This window comes from Kluyveromyces marxianus, chromosome 2 (genome assembly GCF_001417885.1).
Source record: "Kluyveromyces marxianus DMKU3-1042 DNA, complete genome, chromosome 2".
Classification (NCBI taxonomy): Eukaryota; Fungi; Ascomycota; class Saccharomycetes; order Saccharomycetales; family Saccharomycetaceae; genus Kluyveromyces; species Kluyveromyces marxianus.
Genome location: NC_036026.1, coordinates 691,095 through 713,360, shown reverse-complemented (window position 1 = coordinate 713,360; position 22,266 = coordinate 691,095). Strand labels below are relative to the sequence as shown.

The window sequence follows — 22,266 nt, the reverse complement described above, 5'->3', positions numbered from 1 at the left end:
TAAAAATATTTTTTTATTGCTTAAATTCTATACGTCAATACAAAGACAAAAATGTCTGTGTTAGGTTTTAAGAGAGGGGAGGCGGAATGCTAGATAAATTGTATTGGATGGGCTAAAAAAAAAACTATTGAAAGCTCATTTTGATTCGTATCGTTTCGTTTATTAAACAATTTCTTCTGTATACATTAAAATCATAATAATCATTGAAATGGAGTAGTTAGTTGTTTGTTTAAATTTTTATGTCATGAAGTCCGTAACGCAGTGTGCGGTAGAGAGAAAATATAGGGAGGGAGAAAGAAAGAAGATATTCAAACTCACGACTTTTCTTTGTAAAGAACACTACCGACACGAGGTTTGGAAACGATAATAGCTTCGCTCAATTGCTCTGGCGTTAGATTAGGGTATTTGACGTTATAGTAGTTCTTGATCAAGGCATTCTTGACTGACTCCACGGTGTCAGTGGAGCACAAGTGGACTGTACAGCCACCCCAGCCGGCACCGGTCAAACGAGAACCGAAAGAACCGTTCTTCAAAGCGATATCGCAGATGAGATCAGTTTCTGGGCACGAACATTGGTATAGTTTGTCACAAGATTGTTGTGATTCGTTCATTAACTTACCGAATTCTTCAAAGAAGTTCGATTCACCCTTTTGGAACATTATCAAAGCTTTTAGGACTCTCAATGCCTCGGTGTAGACGTGCTTAGCACGTTGGAATAGCTTTAATTTTTGGAAACGAACTGGGAAGTTTGTCAAGTACAAGTCGGTGAACTGGGAGATGGATTCGCAGCCACACAGTTCGACCGCTTGGTCCAGAGTATAACCGTTTTGGTCCAAAGTTTCATCGACCAACTCGATCATCTTGGTCAATCTCTCGACACCGGTTTCGATATCGCCGTCCCAAGGCTTGTGGCACGATGGGTCGTACTTCATGTAGTATGCGTCCATAAAGTTTCTTAGCGTTCCTTTACCCAAGTTACCCTCGGTTTCCAAAGTGACGCCGTACTTCTGAGCCAAGACGTTGGCAGCAACCGTGACCTCGACGACTCTCAAGTTGTAGTTAACTGGGCCTGTTTCGGCCTTGTTGGACACGACCAAAGTGTTAGCGATCAAGAACGAGATAGGCAAGCCATCTGGGAACTTGAAAGGCGTAGCCTTCAATTGAGGCTTGAACTCGACGTAGAGGGCATGGCCGTCCTTACCGCAGATAGAAGCGGCTTGGTCCATACCACCGTTGTTGACACCAACATGGTGTTCAGCGACTGCGGTGATCTTGGTCAACTCATCCTTCAAGATAGGCGTACCTTCTGGGATGTTTGAGTAAATGACGGCAAGCGACACAGCGCAGATGAAGGCTGCACTGGAGGACAAACCACCACCGGTAGGAATGTTACCCTTCACGTAAATTTCCATACCCTTGATAGGGCCCTCGAACTTGTATTTTTTCTTCAAAAACTCTTGTGCAACCAAGAGACCGCACTTGAAGTAATTGGACCAGTCACTGACTGAAGGGTCAATCTCAATGAGCGACCCGTCCAAGGGCAAGTCGAACTTACGCTTGGCGAAGTTCGAGTCGTAGTTTGTCAAGGTGATCGATGGGTTCTCGCTAGCATCGCTCAAACGGAAAGCCAACTTCAAATCGTTCTCGATGGCCATAGGCAACACAGAAAACTGGCAGTAATCGATGTGCTCACCGATCAAGTTCACTCTACCTGGCGACCTCGAAATGAAAATGCTTCTCGACTCATCAGCACCATATGCCTCCACAAACTCCTTCTTCAACTGTTCCAACGCTGGAACCTCCGAGAAATCAATGGGCACAATTGGAACGGACATATTAGCTAGTTAATAGGTATAATAATAATAACAACAACAGCAAATTATAGTAGAAACGCTATTCTATTTCTATTTTAATTTTTGATTTGATTTTTTTTAGGGTAGCACACTAGACACGCTTCTGAGAAAATGTGTGTATGTGTCTCTTCTTGTTTGACAGTTTGATATGACTAAGTGTCTATTTTCTGTTTCTGAAGTTCTCCCCTTAAAAATAACACAACTGACAACAGCACATGTCAAATCCCGTCATGATCCCACTCCCGGTCTCCATGTCCCAATGCTCAAACACCCATGTCTTTTATATCTTTTGCGCTGCCCATTTTACAAAGAAACCTTGTACCTTTAAAAAGTGATATGACGAAAAAAAGAACAAATTAAAAAACAGTGGGGCCCTCCAAAGAATCAGTCAATAATCACAAAACTTACATTACAGCACGGCACAGAGCGCATGCCGCATAGTAGAAGGGGAGCTACAGAAGAGAAAAAAAAAAAAAACAAAAAAAAACACTAAGGTAACGTAAAGTAAGTATAATAAAAATAATCTCATGAGCACCACCACCGCTCGCCGCGATATACAAGGTGGGATGGGATGGGATTATTCCAGGATGTGGCGGCGCGGCGCGGCGTAGGAAAGCAGTAGCAAGCCGGTACTAGACTGTACTAGACTGTACTAACTAACCCCAGCCGATCGCCAGCTGGAACAATGGCATGCGGGGACGGCCCACTGTGTTCCGCGTACACGTGATCAAATTCGGCCGCGTACTCCCCGGGTTCGGACAGGTATGGTCCGTGCGCACCCGGTGCACTCCACCCCGCGCGCGGCCCACTGCCTTCCGGAAAACCAAACCAAAAACCAAAACCAAAACCAAAAACAAAGAAACCAAAACACATACCTAAACCACCCAGAAAAGCCCGCGCAAGAAACCGTTTCTCCCCCCCTCTCTCTGCCCCGGGTTTCCAGGTATTCTCACTCAAGGCATCCCAATTCCAGGCTTCGCTTCTAGCAGCACCTGTGGTGCTGCTTGCTGGTGTGGTACCAGCGTTTCTTTACGCCTGGCCACTGGGCACTGTGCGCCGAAACGCGCAAGAACAGTAGTAGTAGTGGCACATTAGCAAGCTTTTCTGTTGTGAATGTGATTGATGGATGGATGATTGGCACTCCATCCGTTCCTTGCTTACGCAAGCTGGCATATGGCAATGTGTATGTGTGTGCCCCGAAGTATAGGCAGCTAAGCATATGATAGTTGGCTCGCTCTGCCTTTGCAGTGTCAGATATACACAGTATATAAGGAGTTGCCTGAATCTTGTCAGCCGGTTCTTAGAAGTCTTCAGAAACACTTTCGATTCGGGCACGTTGTATAAATAAGTGTGTTGTGTTTCAGTTTGGAGAGAGTGTTGTTATTACTATTATTATTATTCGTGTGTATGTCCATTTGAAAGTGTATATATATATATATATGTATATATGTCTGGTTAGTTTGTTTGTCTATAACAACCAAAAGGTAAAATAGTAATAGTCTGGAGACCCTAAAAGTATAGGATTCCAAGCAAACTAGAAAAAACCAAAAAAAACATCAAGAACAATCAAGAAATGTCACAGGATCAAGAGAAGTACTGCCTAGTCACTGGTGGTGCCGGTTACATTGGTTCTCACACAGTGGTGGAGCTATGCGACGCTGGTTACAAGTGCATTGTGGTGGACAATTTGTGCAACTCGAACTATGAGTCGATTTCTCGTATGGAGCTTTTAACAGGCAAAGAGATCAAGTTCGCCAAGATCGACTTGTGCGACGGTAAGGCTTTGGACAAGTTGTTCGACGAGTACAAGATCGACTCGGTTCTTCACTTTGCTGGTTTGAAGGCTGTGGGTGAAAGTACGGAAATCCCATTGACATACTACCATAACAACATCGTTGGTACTTTGAATCTTTTGAACAGCATGCAGACGCACGGTGTGAAGAAGTTGGTGTTCTCTTCGTCGGCTACAGTGTACGGTGATGCCACAAGATTCGAGAATATGATTCCTATCCCTGAGGAGTGCCCAACAGGACCAACAAACCCATACGGTAAGACCAAGTTGGCTATTGAAGATATGATGAGAGACTTGCACTTCTCAGACAAGAGCTTCTCGTTTGCCATTCTAAGATACTTCAACCCTATCGGTGCTCACCCATCGGGTGTCATTGGTGAGGATCCTTTGGGTATCCCAAACAACTTGTTGCCATACATGGCCCAGGTTGCCATTGGTAGAAGAGAAAAGTTGTACGTGTTCGGTAACGACTATGACACCGTTGACGGTACGCCAATCAGAGACTACATCCATGTGGTGGACTTGGCCAAGGGCCATCTGGCCGCTTTGAAGTACCTAGAAGAAAACCCTGGTACTTGTAGAGAATGGAACTTGGGTACTGGTCACGGTACCACCGTCTTCCAAATGTACCGTGCCTTCTGCGATGCCATCGGCTTCGACTTCTTGTACGAGGTCACCGGAAGACGTGACGGTGATGTGTTGAATTTGACGGCAAAGTGTGACCGTGCTACAAACGAGTTGAAATGGCAAACAGAACTAGACGTTGCAAGGGCTTGCATCGACTTATGGAAGTGGACCCAGGACAATCCATTCGGTTACCAAATTAAGGGTGTCGATGCCCAGTTCTTTGGCAAACCAGACGATTACTCTTCAAGAGTCATCTCCTTGGGTAAAGGCACTCCATTCGAAGTCAAGGTCGCCAACCTCGGTGCCACCATCGTCGATATCGTCGTCAATGGTTGCTCCGTAGTGGCATCTTTGGACAGCGAGGATGAATACAAGGACCCAAGCAACCCATTCTTCGGTGCCATCGTTGGTCCATACGCAAACAGAATTGCCAAGGGCTCGTTTGAAATTGATGGCAAGAAGACCCAATTGACCGTTTCTGCTGATAGCGCAAATGTCTGCCACTCGGGTAAGAACAGCTACCACACCAAGAAGTTCTTGGGTCCAATTGTAAAGAACCCAGAACCACACGTCTGGACCGCTGACTTCTTATACGTGGACGAAGAGGACTCTGAATTCCCAGCACCATTGTACACCATCGTCAAGTACAGAGTCGATAGCGAAAACAAGACTTTAACCACCGAGATCGAATCCAAGAACTTGGGTAAGGTCCCAACCCCAGCAAACATCACCAACCACACATACTTCAACTTGAACAAGTTCAATTCGCCTACCATCAAGGGCTCCAAGTTGCAATTGATCGACAACACAGGTTTGGAAGTCACTGAAGATTTGTTGCCAACCGGTAACACTAAGCAATACAAGGAAGTGGCTACTTTCAAGGACGAACCAACAGTCTTGACTGAAACTGGTCCAGCTTTGGACTTCGACTTCATCAGCGGATTACCAGCCAATTTGGATACAAGATCTTCCCCATTGACCCCTGTATTCAAGCTATCAAATGACGAGGCAAAGTTGGCTTTGGAGGTCGCTACTACTGAACCAACCTTCCAAGTTTACACTGGTGACTACGTTGATGTCAAGGACAAGTACGAAAAGAGAGCTGGTATCTGTTGCGAGCCCGGTAGATACATCGATGCCGTCAACAACCCACAATGGAAGTCTTCGGTCATTCTACCACCAGGTGAAACCTACGCTCACAAGTTTTCATACACTTTCAAGGATTTGTAAGGGAAACCAAATGGAACCGAGCAAAGTTGACCACTTTTGAAAAGAAAAAAAGTATTAAACTTTAACTTAACCCGATGATATGATTCGAATTTGATTTACTTGTCATGACCCCACCACGAAACCGCAATCCGCTCCTTACGTTTGATGGTTTCGCTTTAATGAAATAACAAACCTTAAAATCCCTTTTACCCCAATAAAAAAAAAACTACAATTATAAAAAAGAAAAGATGGCAGCAACGTATGCATGGACTGCTGGAAGCCATATTATTTGGTTTTGAAAATAATAATAATAATAATATTAATATTAATTAAAAAGCACCGCACTGGATTTCATAGTGTTCTCTTTCGCCGGCTGAATTGGCATTTGCTTTTTAAATTTACTCTTCTTATGACAGCGGTGCTTGTGTTGTTGTCCTCTTTATTTTTTTTCTTTCTTCCTTTCACTGCCATCATTAGCGTTATTATATGCTATTATGTCTGTTCTGCTTTCTGAACTCATATATTAAGTAAAAAACACATTTAATATTAAACTAGACATAATAATCTTTAGCATTTCTTCACTTAGTGTAATACAATATACGGATACAATTTAATCAACTATATATTTCTTCATCACTTATTCTTGAATCCTCCCCGACTTTTTACTCGGCACCATTGAACCGTTTATTGCTTCAACCTGTCGATCGATTTATGCAAGAAAAGTAATGCACAACGCAATGCAAAGAGGTTGTTATTGTTCGGACGGAAAAACAAAAACGGAGCCCGAATGTGCCACGTGATTGAAGCCCAATTAAGAATTACGTCCGTGCGGGGAAACACGGAAAAAGGAAGAGCAGGAAGAAACGGAAAAAGTTCATTCCGGGAAAAAAGAAAACTAAAGCATAGCGAGAACAAAAAAAAAAACAAAAACAAAAAAAACTACATACCGTTTTCGGCGCACTGCGGTCCACGGTGGCCCGGAAGGCAGTGTTCCGATCCTTGGTCCACCGCCCGGAACGCTCCGGCCCGAAACCATGCGATGAGTCCAGCTTACAGCTGAAACTACAACGGCCCCCACACAACTCTGGCACTGGCTCATATATCACATTACCATCAGTTGGCTGGCTGGCTGGCGGACGGGCTATCGTATCGCATACGTAGTTTTCGCTACTGCTACTAGCACAAGGCCCTAGGCTGGAAACTGTGCACTATGTATAATGTTGTATTTTTCTATTAGAAGCTTGTAGATAATACTGGATGTGAAGAACGTGTGACAGCAGATACCGAAAGTGAACACACAAATGCGAATTCAAGAATACGGTGCAATATAATGTTTTGTTAAGTTATAAATTTGTATAAATTACCATGACATGGAAACTGAATCCAGGTTCTTTTGAAAACTTTCTCTGTCGCTTGCTTACTCGAGCAGTGTTTTTTTAGGTAGACAATACTTAAACAAAGCACAGCAAAGTATAACATTGCATAGCATAGTATAGCCAAGAACAAAAACATACAATAAAATAGAAATGTCTTTTGATTTAACAGATCACTCGCACGCCCGTTACAATCCATTGACGGATTCGTGGGTTTTAGTCTCACCTCATAGAGCCAAGAGACCATGGTTGGGACAGCAAGAAAAGCCTGGTAAGAACGATGCCCCAGAGTACGATCCAAAATGTTACTTGTGCCCCGGAAATACAAGAGCTACTGGTGGGGAAAACCCAAAGTATACCTCCACGTACATATTCCAGAACGACTACGCAGCAGTTAAGCTCGAGCAGCCAGAGCCAGATGCCTCTGTCAACGGAAATGATCCATTGAAGCAAAGGTTGTTCCAGTTGAAAGGTGTGAAAGGTAATTGTTTTGTGATTTGTTTCTCTCCAAACCATAGCCTAAGTCTTCCACAAATGAGTCCAAAGGACATCACCAACGTCGTTTCTGCCTGGACTGACTTGTACTTGAAGCTGGAAAAGGAGGCCAAGGAAGAGCACAAGCCATTCAAGTACTTGCAAATCTTCGAGAATAAGGGTACTGCCATGGGATGTTCCAACCTACATCCTCACGGCCAAGCTTGGTGCTTAGATTCTGTTCCAAACGAACCAGCAAAGGAATTTGTTAGTTTCGCGAAGTATGAGGCTAAGAACGGTACCCATTTGCTACAGGACTACGTGACCTTGGAAGAACGTGAGAAAGAGAGAATTGTTTACGAAAATGATTCATTCTTGGTGGTTGTTCCATACTGGGCTGTATGGCCATTTGAAACAATGGTAGTCTCCAAGCGCCGTATTCCATCCTTGAAACAATTCACAGATAAAGAAAGAGAAGACTTAGCTGCAACAATCAGAAACTTGACTATTAGATACGATAACTTATTCGAAACAAGCTTCCCATACTCTATGGGTATCCACCAAGCTCCTTTGAATGCTTCTGAAGAAGAATTGAAGAATGCCTGGTTCCATATGCATTTCTACCCTCCATTATTGAGATCTGCTACTGTTAGAAAGTTTTTGGTCGGTTTCGAACTATTAGGTGAACCTCAAAGAGACTTGACCCCAGAACAAGCAACAGACAGATTAAAGGTCTTGGATGGCGAGGAACATTATCTAAAGAAGCTTGAAAGAGAAGAACAGGAACAGAAAAAATAATGATATCCAGCTTTCTAAAGATGCCAACCAACTAATCATCGATGAATATGCGCTAATGAGACATGAGACCAGACAGGCCAACCTGGCTGCACCTTAATACCACCTGAGAAAAATATACTAAAAAAACCTACCAAAAGGTATTAAAAAACATTACACACATAGAATGAAATGACGACTGAGGGACATCAGGGTTTTATGAGGGAATAAAATTCATACTTATAATAGGGATGAGAGAACATTGTCATCACAAGCAATCGTTTCTCTTGATATATTTCATTTTATTTAATACTTTTCTAATTAATATAATAGTTCGACTTAATTTTTAACTAATCAGATGACACAGAGACAGACACTTTGCTATTTGTCTACATTTAAAACTCATATTCGAGAATGTTGTGTTGTACAACTGGTTCTTCATTTTTCAGAACGCTCATAATTTCTTCTTTGATCTCTTCAGAGTGAAGCGATTCATCACCTGCATGATGATAAAGAATTAATAATGATGGTAGAGAAAATCCAAACTTCTCTTTAACTAGTTCAAGTTTATGGTCTGATTCCTCAAGTAATTCAGGGAACTCCTTCTCAAGGCCCTTTAATGCGACCTTCTTTGCAATTGCGTCATGTGGGTACGAATCCTTGGTGTTTTCAGACAAGACGAGAGCCATACTTGCTGCGACCGAGGTTTTCCCATACCTTTTTACATACTTAATCAAAGCTCCAAGTGCTAAAGCGAGTTTGCCCGTCCTCAAGTTAAACTCAAACTCGAGTAAGTGTCTCCTCGTTGCATCAGTGACATGTGATGTGTATAGTGTCATGAATTCCTTGTCAAATAATTCTAATGGTTTTGGATCGTCCAATAAAGCTTCTCCAAATGCATCTTTATCATCTGTATATGCTTGGTACTTCGACTTTAATTCCTCTTTTTTCTTGTTCAAAGCAGCAGCTTCCTTCTTTGCTTTTTTGTTATTCTTCTTCTTAGAACTGGTATCCGCCTTTTCCGCAGTATCTGAAGATCCCAAAGTTTGCATTAAATCAAAACGCCTGAAGGAAATTTTTGATGCACCTTCCATAGCTCTTACAAACATAGGCAATGTGAATAGACTATTGCCCCATTGTAACATTTCAAGGTATGCTCTAGGTGTACCTTTTCTCATACAGTAGGAATGGAAATCCAATTGATCATCGTCAAATTGTTTATAGATCTTAGGAATTGCCATGAAACGCTTTAATGCAAGACCTTCGTACAATTTGGCATTGAACTCGGCCTCTTTTAAACTCTTATCGTGTTCAGCGACTGCTTCTTCATCTGCAATCGACTCAACATCAACGGATTTTAAAGCATCGAGTTCCTTAGTAGCCTTCTTAAATGATCTATAGAAACTTTCAGCTTGTTCGATAATGAACCAGGAGGCTTCCAATAAATGTAAGTCTGGAACACCATTTTGAGTATGGTCATTCTTGGTGAATAAAGAAACAATTTCTGTAGCCTCGTCATTATTATCTGCTCTTAATAAATACTTGACGGTCTTCGCATTAATGAATCTATCTTGCAGGTCCAATTTACGACCATTATTCATTATTTCGGCAGCCTCTTCCAACAAACCCAAGTGTTTCATCACTCTCGCCTTTAATATATATAGCTCAACAAGAGTTGGAGTATGTGCTAAAGCCTTATCAGCGTAGTTATTTGCTACCTCAAATTGTTTCCTGTGTAGGTAATGCAAAGCCAAGAAGTAAGTACTCCACACGTATTGCAATGGTTGGTCAGTTGAAGATAGTCCTTCGTAGTAAGGCAACACGATAGACTCCACAATATCTGCAATACCTTCTTTCTTATAAAGTGGTTTTATATTGTTGAAAGTGGCAGGAACACAACGATTTAATTGACCGAGAATGTAAGATTGTAGCTTATCGGTTAGTACGGCCTTATCTTTAATAAATGTTAAAGGAATGAATTTTGGAGGCTCAGACTTAGGGTAAAACTTGGCTAGCTTTTCATATAAAGCTATTCTCAACTTTTCGTTACCAAGAGTTCCAAGAGCAACCTCCAAGAGTTTGTAGTACCTGAAGTTGTCAGGATTCCTCTTTATTAATTGTCTGTAAACTAAAGAAGCTTCTTTCGTTTGTCCAAGTTTCATCAATATAGAAGCTTTTCTTTCCAACCAACCATACTTATCATAGACATCATCGTAAATATCCTCTAACTTCTTTAATGTCAGCTCTAGAGCTTGCTTGTCGTTACCGGCTTGTCTGTACATGATGTCGTTTTTGTACATGGCGCACTCGCTATTTTCGTACATTTCCGGTTCACCTAACTTACCTGCTGCAAGTTCTTCAAACTTGGATAAGAGATTAACTGCTTCTTGTAGGTTTCCATTCAAATCATGCGCAACAGCCAAAGATGTCCAGTTGGCACGGTATCCCCTATAGTTTTCCCAGTACATCTTTCTTGATTCTAAAGCACCTTTAAAATCATGGATCTGTGATTGTAATGTGGCCAAATCTCTGTATATCTGAGTATTAGTCGAGCCATTTTCAAGGGCAGCTTTGAACCACTTAACAGCATCGGCATAATTCTTCACTTGTCTATAGTATATACCCAACAAATGCCCACCAATTGGGCTCACCACGGTGCCATCTATTTTAGATAACGCTTTTTCAATATAACTGGATGCCTCCTCCGGAGTACCACAAAACTGCAAGTTGAGACCTTTCAAAATTAAAGAGTCAATATGGCTGCTGTTTTTCTTCAATATAGCATCCAACATCTTCAATGACTTTTTGTAGTTCTTAGACTCGTACATTTGAAGGGCCTCCAACATATTGTTATCATATTTGGATCTACCCATGCCTAGTGCAGGCACACCACGAGAGGGTACCTTTTTCTTATACATGACAATTCCTATCGACACTGGTCTGGAGCCTGTCAATGTCAGATATGAAGGAATAACAGATTCGTATGACCTTCTTTCTCTGGCCGGAACTACATTCTTTCATTCTTCATGACCTTGAAGATTATTGTAAATTTTTCAAACCGACTATTAATGAAAGGATGTATGGGTTTGATTTGCTCAACTAAATGACTATATCATACAGAGAAAACTGAGAGTTTAATGTATTGAGTTTTAAGGCATTGGCCACCGGTCATCCACTGTTACTAAATATTACAGAAATAGTATATTACATATATTATAATTCAGAGAATTTCAGAATCTGAAATCAGGTTCTTCCTCCAGTTTTTGTTTCTTAGATTCCTTAGTGTCATTCTGATCATCGGGTTTTGAACGCTTATGTGAAGTATCGTACGTCCGCGTAAGACCTGATATATCTGAGCCATCTACTTCATAAGACTTTGATTCCGACAAAACAGTGAATAGTGGCTTATTCTCATCGTACTTATAACTCTTGGCAGGGTCATCTGCAATATTGGCAAGGACTTCCTTTGGAGTTTCATCTACTTCAAATGAAGCCCCATCATTTGTAGATGCAAGATTATCTACTCCATCCTCTCCATCTTCATCATCTTCGTCATTGTCAGAAGAGTATGAATTATTCCAATCTACATTAATATCACCATGCTCCAATTCGTCAAAGGAAACCAAAGATCCGAATAGGTTCTTTTTGCTTTTTTCCAAGCTCTTATCTCCTGGCCAATATCCATATTGTGAGCTGCTTAAATTAGATATATCCCAATTAATGCCACAAACTTTCATATCGGGGTAAGATTTTGGTAATCCTAACTTATTCATTTCATGACACCAGGGGGGAAGCATTCCCTCTTGTAGCTGCAAAGCTTCTCTTAATTCCTCGGATAGGAATCCCGGCCTATATTTTGACTTTATCTTCTTCCATTCTAGCTCTGCCTCTAACTGTCTATTCTCGTAATATAAATCACCAAAAGGGAGTAATTCCGGTTTCCAATTTTTACCTAAAGTGAAAAATGCGTCGTATAATCTTTTGTAGTCTAAGTCTAGAGTTCCTAACTTTGGCTGCACCCGTGCTCTGGCTATTTCCTTCAATTTTTTATTGTCGGTTCCATTCTCGTTCCCTTGAGGGATGGCCTCTCTCATAGTTTCTATATCAGTTTGCTTTATAATTTCTGGCAATTCAAAGGGTCTCCTCTCCAAAACAGACCTCCCTGATAAGTACCCTCTCTTCATTTGCCAGTGTTTTGGAACACCTACCACGTTGTGTGAAGTCTTGATAGCAGCATTGAAAAACGGCCATTCTGCATCACAATCAAACCATTCTATAAGTTCTGGGTACGGCACTGAAGCTTTCAATATTGCAATACTAGGTTTATTAGATATCCGTTGCTGTCTCTTCGATATTGGTTGTCTCTCTTCAAAGTCCTCGTCGTCCTCTAGATGAGATGCAGTATCATCCTCTTCTCTTTCCTCTTTGTCATTGGTATCCTTAATCGTACGTATGACGATGGGTTTTTGTCGCGAATCTTCCGCCGATAAAGTAAACTTCTGTATCACTTTATTAAGTGTCTCATCTTTAATGTCTATTGGATCCAGGTTTCTAATTGTATCCTTATCTTGATTTTGAGCTTCTGCTTGATCTAATAGACTTGCAAGCTTCTTCTTTTTCTCAGCTTCCTCATTCACTTGCGTAGCTTGTTGGTGCTTGGAACGCCTCCTATGATTTTTAGACTTCTTTGCCATGCTTCTAGCCACAATATCACTCGAGACTAGTCTTCTGGGTCTACTGTGGTTCTCTCAAAGAGTTTGCTCATCAGGCTTCGCTTAAATAACTTCACTTTTTGTTCTATCATCATATAATGTTCTAAATGAAATTTGTATTATACAGCAAAATATATAGTATGTACACAGTTTAACCTACAACAGTAAGCGAGAGGAAGTGGTTACTCTTCCATCTTTTTCAATTTATCGTAAATTGAGTTCACAGATTTATTAAACACTGCATCATCCTCATTCACCTTTCGAAGAAGGTCTTGTAAGCTTTGTTGGATATCTGATGCAACATCGAATACTGTAGGGACATCACTGGTTGGATGCTCGCTTGAATCCTTGGAATCTTTCGAGTTACTCGTAATTATGGGTTGTGTAGACATTTATTTTCAGTTGGTATGGTGTAGATGATGCGCTACTTGATATGGCAGCACTTCGCCTTAAATCTGAATATATGTGTGTGTTGTGAATATAATGATACTTCAATACGTATGAGAGGCATGGATTTTTTGAAACTCTTTGGGCAAGCTCATCGGAACTGCCGATACAAAGAAAAGAACAACATCATACAAGACACGTTGAGCTATCAGGGTTGATTTATATACCTGGAGCGGCTAGGATGAGTTGGAAAGGGTTGTTGAAAGGTAGCTTTCCGAAAGATACGATACAGCGATACATAGTAGCAAATGAAGGAATTGCCAATTCTACCGTGTTTCAAGGTACACTGTATGAACTTACTGTGATGCGAGAATTGATGGAAAAATTACGAATGGAGCATATGCAGGTTGTCGGTGGATCATACGATGGTGGTGTAGATATAAGAGGTCGCTGGGATGTTACTCCTATAATTACAGAGGTCGATAGGCATATTCACTTCGAAGAGTTACCGAAAAGAATCAAAGTTAACAACACCACGATAAAGCCATGGAGACATCGTGTCAAACCAAGTAAGTATTTGGATTGTTATGTTCAGTGCAAGGCATTTAACTCGGAAAAAATAACAGGACGGCAAGTGAGGGAGCTTATTGGGGTATTTGCGATGCAAGTGCCGCTTTCGAAGCGTAGTTCTAGTATAATGATAATGAGCGCACCAACTTTATTTACAAAGGACGGAATTACACTTTTTAACGAGGCGCAAATACCGATGATATTTACCAGAGTGGAGATGATTTCAGCGCTTGGCAATGGGAACTTTGACGTGGAGAATTCGGGAAAATTACTGCAGTATTACGAGAATGATTATGCTTCAAAATTGCTTGCCAATTGTGGAATAAAAGAGTGGTTGAAGTTAAGGGCTTACGAAGCGATAAACAAAAACGAACTGTGAAACGTCCGAATATCTCTTTTAGAATGGCGAGAGCTATTTTGAAATTTATCTTGTTTATAAGAACTTCTATATGAAGTTTTACGTAATGTATATAATATATTATGGCATTAAAATTGCCTCTTCTCCTCTGAAAATTACTAGAGGGTGAATTTAATTAAAGTATTCCGAGTTTATTATCCAATTCCAAAATTGTGCATTAAATGTATTAATTAGGTTTTGTTTGCATTTCATAAACGATTTAGAACCTGCTTCTGTTGAAGCCAACAGCTATGGTTTTAGAGATGAAGTAGCATGATGCGGACACAAATGATGTCACACCACACCAAATAACATAGTGGTCGTATCCTGCAGAGCTCTTGTCTGTACCAATGATGGCACCAGATATAGGAACTGCGACCAACGTACCAAAGGCAACAACGAAGTACATTGTAGAATATCTTCTTCCGAATTCCTCTGTTTTCGAGATTTGGCCGCAGCAAACTGGAAGAATGCTGAAAATACTACCAGAAAAGAACCCATAGAGAGCACTGAAAGCGAACAAAACGCCTTCGGAGTTTGCGAATGGTAGCCACATGACGAATGTCAAGAGTGTGAGTATAGAAAGAGTGAATATGGCCACATTGAATCTACCGAAAATATCGCTAAAGATTCCTGGCAACCATCTACCAGGAATACCGGCAATGTTGATGACCATAAACAATAGATATGTGGTAGACTCCTTCATGCCCTGCTTCATTGCGTATGAACCGAAATATGTGATACCAGTGATTATACTAATCTCACCGAATAGCGTCCCAAAAACACAAAAGGCGTACTTCAACTCTTTGAAGGCGAAGATATCAAAACTGCGAACGAAGTAAGTGTTCAATATGCGCCTCCAGACTGGAATAGCTTTTTCTTCCTCACTCAAATCCTTGTGTGGTAGCCTTTCTCTGGCAAGCGACATGGCGATCAGCAAGAGAAACATGTTGATGAAAGCCAAAGTCCTGATACCCCAGACGAACCCGTAAAAGTCGCTCGAGCCCTGGTGCATGGCAAAGAACTTTCTCAATATAAGCGGATACATGATACCACCAATGGAGCCACCCGTTGTGGCCACAGCGGTAGCAGTACCTCTCCTGGCCAGGAAATAATGGGAGGGGACGCTGACCAAGGGACTCATAAGTATACCGTTACCTAAACCAGTGAGAATGGAGAAGGACAAGATGAAATGCCATAGCCTGGTGGAATTGGCCATACCGAAGAGCCCACCCACATGGAATAAAGACCCAACAACCAATGGCAATTTCGCACCGTTTCTGTCAAAATATGTTCCGGAAAAGATACAGCTCGCAAAGTTCACAAACGAGTAGATGGAAAAGACCCAACCCACAGTAGAAGAAGAGACGTCTGAAAGCTGGTTCTTACCCACGTATGTTTCTATAACACCAATGGTGTTCAACATACCAAAAACTGGAATAAACCCGCAGAAGCAGCCGAAAATAACAATCCAGGCCTTCAAGCCTCCCTCAGGATACACTATTCCATCGTCCTCGATGAAACTTGGCATCTTCTTCCCAGACTTGACAGGCCTGGTCTGCTCTGTATGCGTGTTAATGTCACACAAATCATTCTTTTCGATATCTGGCTTTACTTGACTCTTACGCATTAGCAGCGATCTCGAAGCCTGAGGCGACAATACGTCGGGCTGTTCAATGCGATCGGTATCCATGATCCGATTTTGATGACTACCTCCCAAACACACAAATACTCCTTGCTAGCTTAAAAATATGTGTTCTAAACCTGCTTGCTTCTTTGCTTCTTTGCTTGCTTGTTTGCTTGCTTCTTTTGACTTGACCTTGGACCGGCTAGCTCATCGCATGCTCTCTATTTAAGTCAATTTTCGATTTTCGTCCTCGGGGTTCGACTCCCGAATTTTTTTGACACATTTTCTGTTTCTTTTTTTTTCCAGCTCGAAAGAAGACTAAAAGCGCACACACAGTTGAGGGTCCTTCACGATGATCTTTAGGGCCACAGCCCTGCACATTCGCCGTTCCAGTTCCATACTGCGCTGCCCCTGCCCAGAACTGGAATTCGCTTCGTTTCGAAACAATGGTAGAAAAATCTCGTACAATTGAAACACAACTAACTCTACATTACTGCTCTATACGAGGGTAGTGACCTACTACCACCACCACCACCACCACCAGACAGACAAGTCCAGACCTGACCAGGCCAGGCCAAGCCAAGCCAAGCCAAGCCAGAACACATCACATCTGGTGCTTGTTCCTCCGGGGACCCAGGTGCTTTTTCCCCCGGGAATCTGGCCCTACCAAGCAACCCTCCCACCCCCAACCTCTGAAAAACCCCTCACCTGAACACTACAACTCGTGACGTGCGTGCGTGCGTGACGTTCAAATGATTCATCTTTTCGAAAGCCCGTTCGTTGCCCTGCCCGGCTCGCTGCCCGGTTTGCTACCCTGATTGCTGCCCTACCTGCTGCTTTAGTCCGTTTAGTCCGTTTTTTTTCTGCATCTCGTACAGCCAAACCTGGCGGAAGATTCCGTTAAAAGACACCGGATGCGAAAAGAAAGAATAGGGACTGGATAGATAATAACAATAATAATAGTAAAAAAAAAAAAAAAAAAAAAAACGATGATTATCGAAGAAAAAAAAGAGTTCTTCGACGTATAGTATAATTTGGTGGTAAATATGACTGGATATAGATCGAAAGAAGATCTTGTTAAAATAGAATTAGAATTAAAGAAGGATTGAAAGGACAAGTTGGATCTGAATCTTTGATTTTTTGGTGGTAGTCGTTTGGGTAGACAGTAGAGCGACATAACTGAATTGTATCTGGAATCAATTGAGTTAGGAAAGAAGGCAGGATTCAAGCATAGAAGTTGGAGTTTCTGAGTCATCATTATCAGAGGAATAAAAAGGGGAAAAGAGAATAAGAATAAGGATGTCGCAACAACCAGTTGAATTGAAGAAGAAGCCAATCTCGTTTTCTAACATTTTGTTGGGAGCAGGTCTAAACTTGTGCGAAGTTACGACGTTGGGGCAGCCATTGGAGGTGATTAAGACGACAATGGCTGCCAATAGGCAGTTTAGTTTCTTGCAGGCCATCCGTCACATCTGGGCTCGTGGGGGTGTTTTCGGGTTCTACCAGGGGTTGATTCCATGGGCTTGGATCGAGGCATCTACGAAGGGTGCGGTGCTTTTGTTTGTGTCTGCTGAGGCCGAATATCACTTTAAGAAGTTGGGTTTGAACAACTTTGGGGCTGGTATCATGGGTGGTATTTCTGGTGGTGTAGCGCAAGCTTATTTGACGATGGGTTTCTGTACGTGTATGAAGACTGTGGAGATCACCAAGAAGAAGAGTGCGGTTGGTGGTGTACAGCAATCTTCGCTGGCTGCGTTCAAAGAAATCTACAAGAAAGAGGGTATCAGAGGTATCAACAAGGGTGTTAACGCGGTTGCCATCAGACAAATGACCAATTGGGGTTCGAGATTTGGTTTGTCGAGATTGGTCGAAGAAGGTATCAGAAAGGTGACCGGGAAGACTAGCCCAGAGGATAAATTGACTGCGTGGGAAAAGATTTTCGCTTCCGCTATCGGTGGTGGTCTTTCAGCCTGGAACCAGCCAATTGAGGTCATTAGAGTTGAGATGCAGTCCAAGACTGAGGATCCAAACAGACCAAAGAAACTAACTGTTGGTAAAGCCTTCAAGTATATTTATAGTACTAATGGTATCAAGGGTCTCTACCGTGGTGTCACTCCAAGAGTCGGTTTAGGTATCTGGCAAACCGTCTTCATGGTCGGTTTCGGGGATATGGCTAGAGAGTTCGTTGGGAGACTAACTGGTGAAACTCCTACCGCTAAGCATTGATTGAGCATATTTGCTCTTACCTTATGTATAAGGGTTGTTGATTTATGATAATGTTTACTATTTTCCTCTATAGGTATACAGTAACTACTTGTAATCACTCGTAAACTTATCGCGTTGCACTCGCATGTCTCGTTAACATACAGATTCAAAAAAGTACAAACACACGCACCACTTAACATACGCGTCAGTGTTCAACTTGTAAACCCTTTAAAATACATCATGGGGAAAAAAAATATAAATAAAAATGATAATCTGCATAGAATCTCATAATGGTATATATTGTGCGTGTGTGTGCGTGTGTGCGTGTATAAGTATTTATATATATGTGTGTGTGTGTACTTGTGCATGCACATCTAGACGTCATTTACGTCCACTACACTTTTCGCTTTTAGTAGTATTATTGTATTTCTGTTTTTGATAATTTTAAGAACAAATAACGAAGAATGAATGGTTCCTGTGTATGTTATGTATGCATTTTAATCGGTCAGAGCTTTTTGTTACCCCACTTGTCGTAACCGTACAAACCTATTATAGTTAAGCTTAACCCAAATAACTGATTTATAGATAAGTTTGACTCCCATATGAATGCTACACCAATGATCATGATACGTTTCATGATATTGGCAATCGAATATGTTACTGGACTCAACATGCCGATTAGTTGGAATGCCAGCATTGCCTGGAAGAAGTGAGCAACCCCGTGTATGATAACAAGAATTAAAATCTTAAACGTTAAGTCGCCAAACACCGACGCCGATCCAGAAAACAATTCGTTTGTCACGAAGATAGGGAAAGTTAAAATAAACCCAACGCATGAGCAATAAAAAAGAATCGTGATTTTATCTAGCTTCATCATTGATCTTTCCTCCATTTTTATTTGAGTCAAGTCTAACTGAGACTTGTTTTTGCTTGGTAGAATATCCTTCGACTTTACAGTCAAAATACCCTTGGCGAAGATATTTTGTGATACAAAAATTATCATGGAAATGAAGGCGAATGCCAGTCCCATTATAAATGAGAGCCTATCAGTTTGAGCCAAACTATTCTTGTTATTATGTGAAGTCCAGCATGTGATCATAACACCAAGAATTAGCGGAATTAACGTGTAGTATGTCATGTTGTTGTATTGCTTGCCCTTCGAAAACCTGTAATAACACACGGTCGCTATAGGGGAAAGTGCTTTAACAGAATGAACCAGAGAGACGGGTATCAATGATGTAGATTTATGCGAAGTAATATGTCCAACGAATTGAAATATTCCCATTGGAAATGTCGTACACCAAATCACCTTAGAAGGAACCAAAAACGTTTTCGAAATGCAAGTCGAAAAGGATCCGTTAAGATAGTTCGGTAGTATACCTTCTGGGAAGTTTAACACTGCGTCTCTTAGCTGTGATGATGAGCTTTTTGGTTTGTGTAAATGGTTAGCGAAAATTACGAACGCCAAGCATAGTGATGCGCTCAAGAAAAATTGAAGCTCAGTTAATCCTACTGGATGTGGAAATTGTGATAGAATAGCCTTAGACAGATTGGAAGAGATCGAGGAGGTCATATACCAGATGACACATAATATTGAGACATGGATGTTGATTTCTGGTAAATACTCTTGAGCATTTTGAGGAAATAACTCCACAATTTTTTGTTTCCAAGTTCTATTCTGTAATCTTCTCACCTCATTGAATGAGTTGGTATGCTTATGTCCTCTAAAACTCTCTTGAGAGACTTTCTGGGCCTGAACACTGAAACTCGCCTCTGATCCAAGCTTATTGATCGATGGGCGACGTTTGGAGGTGACACTTTTAGCTGTAACAATCATCTGATAACTCTGTATCTCTAGCTTCTAGAATAAACTAAATCAAAAGGACGAAAAACGATCGGACAAAAGTTGGTTAGATTTTTAGGAAGCTACTTCGAGCGAGTCTTTTGCTTGCTAACAGGCTGCGTATGGGTTCAATATCTCCGACGTGTTAGTGTTGATACTTTTAGCGACAGAAATGACAGGTAGGTACTGCACTTCTGTTTTCTTTTTCTGTTTTTTTTTTTAAATGTTCTCTGCGTTACGTTTGTTTACATTTCAATCTGGTCACGTGATTTGATGGAATGAGGGATTGGGTATCTAAAAACTTGGGCCTATCTTGGGGCTGGAATATGATTTCGCGGCTTGGTAAGTTTCGAAGAGGTTTATATGCATTGTACTTTATCATCGTGCTATGAATGAAAAGAATTATGGATTTTGTTTTAAATATTTTAAGATGTAAAATGTCATTCAGTGATAAAATAATTAAAAAGATATTCAATTAAACCTGAGATAAAAAAATCAAAAAACATAGTGTCTACAAACATATTCACGAGAGCATTTAATCATCAAACAATGACTCTTTTTCCATAACATTTCTACGTTGAGCAATTTTTTTCCGTTGTTTCTCTATGGTTTTTCTGTTTGATTTTGTACCATGCCAGGATTGAGATAGTTTCTTATATGCTTCTTTTGTTGTTAGCTCATTACCTTCCGAGTCTCTATAAGATAATTCCACATTTGGATTATAGTTTTGTAATTTTTCAGATTGTATTCTATGTAATTTAGAAGCAATGTTTTCCTCATTCGAGAGTTGAACCTTCCGTGATTCCTCCTCTGAAAGATCCATTGCCTGAGAATTTAGATGACTGCTCAATTCTTTAGAGGAAGTGTCGATAGATCTCAGAGTTTTAGCCTCTTCTAAATTCACCATTCCACTCCTTACAGTCTTGCTGCCAGATGTTTGACCACTACCGTTCTGGCTTTTGAGTATATTTTTCTCTTTCAAAAAGGATATCATTCCTGCCACACCTTCGGAAAAGTCTAACTCTTTCTCTTTTCCTTCTTTCCATTCGGACGTTGAGGTTTCTGGGGTCATTTCACTCTGAGTCCTCTGTGGGTTCTTCAAATCTATTTTTATTGGTCGAGTTTCTGACTCTCTTTTAAGAACATCTCCTTTGAGTGAGTCCAAGAATTCATCAGTATCATCGAAAATAAACCCATCTTTAGAGTTATTTAAAATATGAATTCCCATTTTCTTTGCATTATCATGATGGTTTACTTGCTGGATATTTGCCTCATTTTCTTCTGCTTTCTGAGGTTTACGTTTCACCTTGAACAATATTTGAGGAGGCTCTTCGGTAACATCATCATCCAAATTTACAAGATCAACCTTCATCATTTTGTTATTGTCAATTTTCCTAGGTTTTGTTTGATTTGCGGATATTTTTTTCCTCTTTTTTAGTTTGATTGGTGCATAGTCCTGAATTACGTTGTCTTCATCCGAACTATCACTCTCTATTCTTATTTTATTCGAACTAGACTGAGTTCCTGCTATTGATTCCATTTCCCTTAAAACATCATCTTCATTCTCCTCCCTTTCGTAATCATATAGCGACACTTTACCCAATCTACGGTTTTTATTGAGCTGTCGTAGTTTTAGGTTTTCTGCATCTTGTTTATCATGAGAATGTTTCTCATTTTCTAAAATATCTTCGTACCCATCTTCACCGTTGGTATCGTTTTCAGTCGTATCCTTTAGTGTTAAGATTATTGGCTTCTCATCCACTAAAGTCTTGAGCTCATTTGGTATAGTAATATCTGTAACATTTTCCGATACTCCAAATGTATTCTTCGACTTGACGGCAGGGGGTAAAGTGTTTCCTTTATTTGTTGACTCTTTACCAACATTCGCAAGCCAGTCATCAATACTTTCAACGTCTTCGATTTCTCTATTACCATGAGAAGAATCAAGATGCTTTTTTGATTCTTGAATCCTGTTTCTAAGTCTTTCATGCTCATAGGTATGCTGAGTTTCGTAAGTAGTAGTTTCTGGATGACTTGTTCGTACTTTTTTCTTTAGGGTATGTACCTCTTTATCATGTTCAATCGGCACATTATTTACAGGAATTGGGATAAGCTTTAGTCCAAGACTAGCTCGAATTTTGTTAGTTTCTTCTAATGATATCGAAGTGATATCACCCATCTTCACAACTGGTTGCCTTGGAGGGCGGGATGATCTTTTATTTTGAACGCTTAATAAGCAAACTATATAGTTCTTTCATTATTTATTATATTAAATAAATTGGATTATATTTCTTTATAGAATATTCTAATTTTACACATGACCTCTTAATATTTGCCTCGAATAAGCAGCAAATGGCCGAATGAATTATTTCCAACGTTAACAATTATTGAATTACTATATTTGTTTAAATTTAATACAGACT

At 40.7% G+C, this 22,266-nt stretch overlaps 11 protein-coding genes across 11 annotated transcripts; 4 read left to right on the top strand and 7 right to left on the bottom strand.

The window, feature by feature from the left end:
- Positions 1-314: 314 nt before the first annotated feature.
- GAL1 (galactokinase) lies at positions 315-1,835 on the bottom strand (the record flags this gene model as incomplete). Its single annotated transcript, XM_022817945.1, has 1 exon — positions 315-1,835. The coding sequence occupies one exon, from the start codon at positions 1,833-1,835 to the stop codon at positions 315-317; it is 1,521 nt and encodes a 506-aa protein (XP_022674661.1).
- Positions 1,836-3,426: 1,591 nt separating this feature from the next.
- Positions 3,427-5,502, top strand: GAL10 (bifunctional UDP-glucose 4-epimerase/aldose 1-epimerase; the record flags this gene model as incomplete). The annotated part of the gene is made up of 1 exon (XM_022817944.1): positions 3,427-5,502. One exon carries the CDS (start codon positions 3,427-3,429, stop codon positions 5,500-5,502), a length of 2,076 nt encoding a protein of 691 aa, XP_022674660.1.
- Positions 5,503-7,007: 1,505 nt separating this feature from the next.
- GAL7 (UDP-glucose:hexose-1-phosphate uridylyltransferase) lies at positions 7,008-8,126 on the top strand (the record flags this gene model as incomplete). Its single annotated transcript, XM_022817943.1, has 1 exon — positions 7,008-8,126. One exon carries the CDS (start codon positions 7,008-7,010, stop codon positions 8,124-8,126), a length of 1,119 nt encoding a protein of 372 aa, XP_022674659.1.
- A 371-nt stretch (positions 8,127-8,497) lies between these two features.
- On the bottom strand, positions 8,498-11,020 carry NAT1 (peptide alpha-N-acetyltransferase complex A subunit NAT1; the record flags this gene model as incomplete). The annotated part of the gene is made up of 1 exon (XM_022817942.1): positions 8,498-11,020. The coding sequence occupies one exon, from the start codon at positions 11,018-11,020 to the stop codon at positions 8,498-8,500; it is 2,523 nt and encodes an 840-aa protein (XP_022674658.1).
- Positions 11,021-11,332: 312 nt separating this feature from the next.
- On the bottom strand, positions 11,333-12,796 carry CUS1 (U2 snRNP complex subunit CUS1; the record flags this gene model as incomplete). The annotated part of the gene is made up of 1 exon (XM_022817940.1): positions 11,333-12,796. The coding sequence occupies one exon, from the start codon at positions 12,794-12,796 to the stop codon at positions 11,333-11,335; it is 1,464 nt and encodes a 487-aa protein (XP_022674657.1).
- A 200-nt stretch (positions 12,797-12,996) lies between these two features.
- On the bottom strand, positions 12,997-13,206 carry BIL1 (Bil1p; the record flags this gene model as incomplete). Its single annotated transcript, XM_022817939.1, has 1 exon — positions 12,997-13,206. One exon carries the CDS (start codon positions 13,204-13,206, stop codon positions 12,997-12,999), a length of 210 nt encoding a protein of 69 aa, XP_022674656.1.
- A 236-nt stretch (positions 13,207-13,442) lies between these two features.
- RRG7 (Rrg7p) lies at positions 13,443-14,150 on the top strand (the record flags this gene model as incomplete). Its single annotated transcript, XM_022817938.1, has 1 exon — positions 13,443-14,150. The coding sequence occupies one exon, from the start codon at positions 13,443-13,445 to the stop codon at positions 14,148-14,150; it is 708 nt and encodes a 235-aa protein (XP_022674655.1).
- A 238-nt stretch (positions 14,151-14,388) lies between these two features.
- On the bottom strand, positions 14,389-15,861 carry MCH5 (riboflavin transporter; the record flags this gene model as incomplete). The annotated part of the gene is made up of 1 exon (XM_022817937.1): positions 14,389-15,861. One exon carries the CDS (start codon positions 15,859-15,861, stop codon positions 14,389-14,391), a length of 1,473 nt encoding a protein of 490 aa, XP_022674654.1.
- Positions 15,862-17,094: 1,233 nt separating this feature from the next.
- YHM2 (Yhm2p) lies at positions 17,095-18,021 on the top strand (the record flags this gene model as incomplete). The annotated part of the gene is made up of 1 exon (XM_022817936.1): positions 17,095-18,021. The coding sequence occupies one exon, from the start codon at positions 17,095-17,097 to the stop codon at positions 18,019-18,021; it is 927 nt and encodes a 308-aa protein (XP_022674653.1).
- Positions 18,022-18,505: 484 nt separating this feature from the next.
- On the bottom strand, positions 18,506-19,837 carry SLY41 (Sly41p; the record flags this gene model as incomplete). Its single annotated transcript, XM_022817935.1, has 1 exon — positions 18,506-19,837. One exon carries the CDS (start codon positions 19,835-19,837, stop codon positions 18,506-18,508), a length of 1,332 nt encoding a protein of 443 aa, XP_022674652.1.
- Positions 19,838-20,378: 541 nt separating this feature from the next.
- On the bottom strand, positions 20,379-22,022 carry SNU66 (U4/U6-U5 snRNP complex subunit SNU66; the record flags this gene model as incomplete). Its single annotated transcript, XM_022817934.1, has 1 exon — positions 20,379-22,022. One exon carries the CDS (start codon positions 22,020-22,022, stop codon positions 20,379-20,381), a length of 1,644 nt encoding a protein of 547 aa, XP_022674651.1.
- Between the last annotated feature and the right edge of the window lie 244 nt (positions 22,023-22,266).